General features: G+C 33.2%; 1 protein-coding gene across 1 annotated transcript; it reads right to left on the bottom strand.

The window, feature by feature from the left end:
• Positions 1-1738: 1738 nt before the first annotated feature.
• On the bottom strand, positions 1739-2202 carry LOC149183124 (small ribosomal subunit protein eS19z-like). The gene is made up of 2 exons (XM_089418676.1): positions 2125-2202; positions 1739-2068 (listed from the first exon to the last, which is right to left on the bottom strand). Exons 1-2 carry the CDS (start codon positions 2200-2202, stop codon positions 1739-1741), a joined length of 408 nt encoding a protein of 135 aa, XP_089274802.1.
• Between the last annotated feature and the right edge of the window lie 2538 nt (positions 2203-4740).

Here is a 4740-nt window from a genome sequence, read left to right as displayed (position 1 = left end):
AGAAGCATTGAATGTTTGATGTGGTTTGAATGATGATAAGTTTTCTTTGTGTAACGATTGTTGGGTCCTGATGTTAAAACATAAAATGAAAATAGTTTCCACATGATAATGGCAAAGTGTGAGTTGCCAAGTATTAAGGATTTGAGTTTGAAGATAAAACAGCAGATGTTTAATGATCCTGGGTATGGCAAGCTCCAGGCTTGCGTCACCATTGAGGAAGGACGTGGCTAGAAGAAATCAAATTGCATATTTGCAAGTATGGTGAAAACTGTATATTTGATCATCCTCCCCTAAGAAAAATTGACACAACCCATGGTCAGCAACCTGTGAAGTTGACTCTTGAAGACTTCCCAAGATGAGAGGATGAGGCTACATGCCCGTTCTATATGAAAACTGGAACTTTTAGGAATGATGCAACTTGTAAGTTTTATCATCCCCCTCCTGGAGATGTTGTAGCCAAATTTGTTGCAATGGTTGCAACCACTGAAGATACCTAAGAAAATTATGATAAGATAGATTCAGGGAATGTTGGAGCTAAAGCTACAAATGAAAACATGAGAGATTCATGAACATTACATAAAGTGGATTAAGGTCTCTTGTTTCAAGGAGACAGGAAGAAAGGTGTATCTGTTTAGGGTTGTAAGCTTTCACCATCAAACTTCTATTTGGGGGATGCAAGAAAATATGTCAAATTTAGGGTTGTCACATTTTCTTGTGAAGATGTTGTTTGGGAGTTTCTCTGAACATGTCAAAGTTTCCATGCATGCCTAATATCTAATATTTTGAGGAGCATTGAAATTTTTATTTTGGTTGTTTCATCTATTGTAAGTGGTTGATTGTATGATATAGGGTAAATAGTTTCACAATGAATATGTTATTGTATCTATCACACGAATGTTCAAAAATTGGCTATGATTTCGTCACAAAAATATAATACAAACCTAGATATATAGAGACTGACTAAAAACTACTTCGACTCTTATTGATAATAAGAGAGAGAGAAAAGGCAGCTACAGACTGCATACTCACCATTTGGTAAACTCGTCCCAAATCTTTCATGTATACCCCTAAATCAAGGGCTCTCAAAACATGTTACTACTTTATTGAGGGAGGTATGTAACAGGCTGATATAAGTGATTCTTAGACAATTACGATATTAGCATGTTGTGCAGAAGCCATTCTATACACCAACTACTTGGTCCCAGAATCAGCCACTCAAAACCTATTGGTTGAGATTGTCATTTTGTGCTATACCAAAACATCTTCCAATGGTTAGACTTCAAAAGAAGCCTTGTTTTAGCTTAAAATCAAAGGGGTAATAAATATCTCAATATCAAACAAGTTCTTGGATCTTGAAAATAATTTTAGGGAAAAATCCTGAGAATTTAATATAGATTTCCTTCCCATAAACAAGTTTCTACAGCAACATTAATAGATTTAATGAGAAGAAATGGAAGAAATTCACACCATGTTTGAGCATTTTGGGAAGGGCGAGTGAAAAATTGTAGACTTTCTCAGAGGAATCGATCATGGGACGATCTGAAGTGGGTGGTCCCATTCAGCCTACTTGTGAAAATATCATCTACAATCTCTCCATGGTTGTTGCTTATGCTTTTGTTTCTGGAATGAACTCCCTAAGAAAGTCCCAAACCCTTGACTTTTCTTCAAGTAAGTCGTAAAAAAGACTCTTATGAATCGTGGGTAATGAGGGTTCAACAACTACAAGTCATCCAACAACCTAGTCCAGCTCTCTTTGCCCACTGGATGTAATATGTCTTCCACCATTGGAATCCATCTCAATAATGTTCATTTTCTCTAGTTGTTGCATTATATGGCGTGCTATAGAACCACTGCTCTTACAGAAATGTGGTGGGCGAGACCCATTTCTCATACTCCCACCATAGATCTTGTGGAAAGCACCAACTCCAATTCCATGTCTCATATAAATCTTATGGCCCACAGAAGTTTCTCTGACATAATACCAATCAGGATCATATGGATCAAGTTCCTTGAATGTGGCGCTCTTCACAAGATTGGTCCAATGGGGAAGCTCAATCTTTCCTGAACGCTTAATATGGGTATGGTCTTAACAAGATCGGTCCAATGGGGAAGCTCAATCTTTACCCAATGCTTAAGATGGGCAACATAAGCCTTGGTGAATTCGTGAGGTGAAACATCTTTGACACTACATGTAATTGCCATGGAATATCCTTGCCACGGGTTCTCTTCAAGCTCCAACTGACCAGTAGCTCTTCAACATCCAACTAATTATCTATCGCTTTGATTACTTACTTTTTATTAGATTGGTCTAGAGTACAACACATGGAAATAATCTATTTGTATTTAATAATTAAATGGAGGGAGTAATAAATTATACCATCATGAAAGGTGATTGATTAACGATTTTTTTTGGGTTATGATTAGCCATATTGTGTAATAGGTTTCCTTTGTGGGATTTTTTCACATCATTTTAGACTATTGTTGGTTTTGTGAGAAAACATTTTTATTTTTGTGGGTTTTTTTGGTGGTTTGTTGATGTTGTTTTATCATATATCTAATTTTTTTTTTGTGTATGTTGGAAATAGTTAATCTATTTCTGGTATGGAATTTTATTTAGGATAGAAGAAAAAATTATTAAAGGAAACAAAATATTATATTTAAATTTTAGATATGGGGTATTATTCACAGAAGAAAGTTAATATTTCTCTTAGTCTGAAAGTAAAAGAGAGGTTGTTGGGGTGAGCCCTCAATATAGACTCGCTTAAGAGCCCAACAAGTTACTCTATTCCAAAGTGTAAACATGTAAACATTCGAGACTTCAACCTAGGTGGGGAGGATAACATCCAACCACCCATGCTAAACTCAATTGACAAAAAAATTATTATATTTATTTATCATTTTTATATTTTTTATGTGTTCTTTTTTAAGAGCAAGAAAATCTATCATAACTTAGTTTTCAATGTGTTTTCATGTGTTATGTTGAGAAAGATATATCTATTTTGTGGTGTTTCAAAATATTTTATAATATTATGAAATATAGTTTTTTCTTATTAACATTGAGTATAAGAATCGGTTTACATTATTCAGATGCTCCAAGATATTTATGTCAATCAAGGCATCCATGGAGATATAGAGATATATTAGAAATAAAGCATAATTTTGTATAAGCACTTTTTTATGTTTTAATTTTAGCAAAATATTTTAATGAAAGCTAGCAACCAATGGTTCCAATAAAGATTTTATTTTCAGCCCATTTATAATACTTAGGAATATTGGTGAACTACTATGTTCTTTCATTTCTGGATTGACCCAGAATAACAGGCTCCAAATGTGTGGGTCGAAAGGGTTTATATATTAATAGAAAAGCTATGTTTTTCTCATAAGTATGCATAAATTCAACAATATACCTGATGGTCATATGCTTAAAGAATGGAAATTATAAAATATGCACACTCGTTTTACATCACTATCATTAAGTGGATTATTCTTACTACCACAAACGCCACCATTTTCAATCAACTACATTCTTTTTTATCCATTTTGAATAATGTAACCACTTGTTATTTCCAATGATGCATCACGATTCTCTTCCTGACAATTGAAACATGAATATTTTCAATGATATCGATGATCCATTTTGAGGTAAGCATGATGTCCACATTAAAAATGCTTTTAAAAACTACTTTAGTGCCTCACAAGTGCCTTAAATATATGGAAAGTGGGATGTAATAGAGAGAAGGATATAGATAGAGAGGGAGAGAAGGGGAAGAGAGGGAGAGTACGTATGTATATGTTTAGCGGGTGAGATAGAGAGAGGGAATAAAAAAGAGATACAAATATAGATATTATATAGTATTATATAACCAACGCAGATCCATATTAACCCTATTCCTATCAAGTGCCAAGATGGATCCAATCTCTCAAGGTGAAAACATTTCTTCAAGTTTTGCACTAGAAAAAAAAGTTTGCACCTGGAGAGATTGGATCCCTCTCGGCACTTGATATATCCGTGGTTAAGATGGATCTAGGTTGGTTAATATGAAATTAAAGTAGTTTTTATTTGATATTTTAGTCTTAAAAATTGAAATTTCTCTTCGAATTAAATTCAAATTGGAATTAGATACAATTAGACTCAATGAATATATTTTAAAAAATACGTAAAATAAATTTTTTTATTCAAAATTATATTTTTAAAATTACAAATTATTAGAGATAAATAATTCAGAGTTGGCTCAACTATACACCATGTGAGGATGAATAAGTGTTTAAGGAAGGATAACCTTTGAACCAATATTTAACAACCTTTCAATCCCCTATCACTTGTAATTTTACATTGCTTCACACAATTAAGATGACTAACATAAAAAACTGAGTCATATTATTGTAGTACTTGTTAGGTAGTTGTATTTTGTTTTTAGACTAAATTAGTCATTAATGTTAGTCATTTTTAGTTGTATTACTTATTAGCTAGTCACATATTTTAACCCGCGACTAAATTAGTGATTTATGTTAGTCATTTTTAGTTCAGTTACTTAAGATTGCTCATTTTTGGTAGTATTTCACTTGGAAAAGCTGTGGTGACTAACGTTTTTAGTCACCTAGTCACTAATTGCAAATTTTCTACTAGTGACGTCCTTGACTTAGTGAAGATGGATCCTCATGTAGCATGGTGCAATCTCATAACTTTTCCAAAGAATGTGGATTGAATAATCTGAATCCGAAATTGAAAATTATTTGCTT

Source organism: Pinus tabuliformis, chromosome 3_2 (genome assembly GCF_031772625.1).
Source record: "Pinus tabuliformis cultivar Carrire ecotype Pingquan chromosome 3_2, CPIR1, whole genome shotgun sequence".
NCBI lineage: Eukaryota > Viridiplantae > Streptophyta > Pinopsida > Pinales > Pinaceae > Pinus > Pinus tabuliformis.
Note: the sequence above shows the minus strand (reverse complement) of the source record. Positions and strands in the feature narration are given on the sequence as shown.

Coding starts and splice junctions, on each gene's coding strand:
- LOC149183124 (XM_089418676.1), bottom strand. CDS start 2,202: ATGGCAATTACATGTAGTGTCAAAGATGTTTCACCTCACGAATTCACC. Junction 2,069..2,124: donor TTGCCCATCTTAAGCATTGG/GTAAAGATTGAG, acceptor ACCCATATTAAG/CGTTCAGGAAAGATTGAGCT.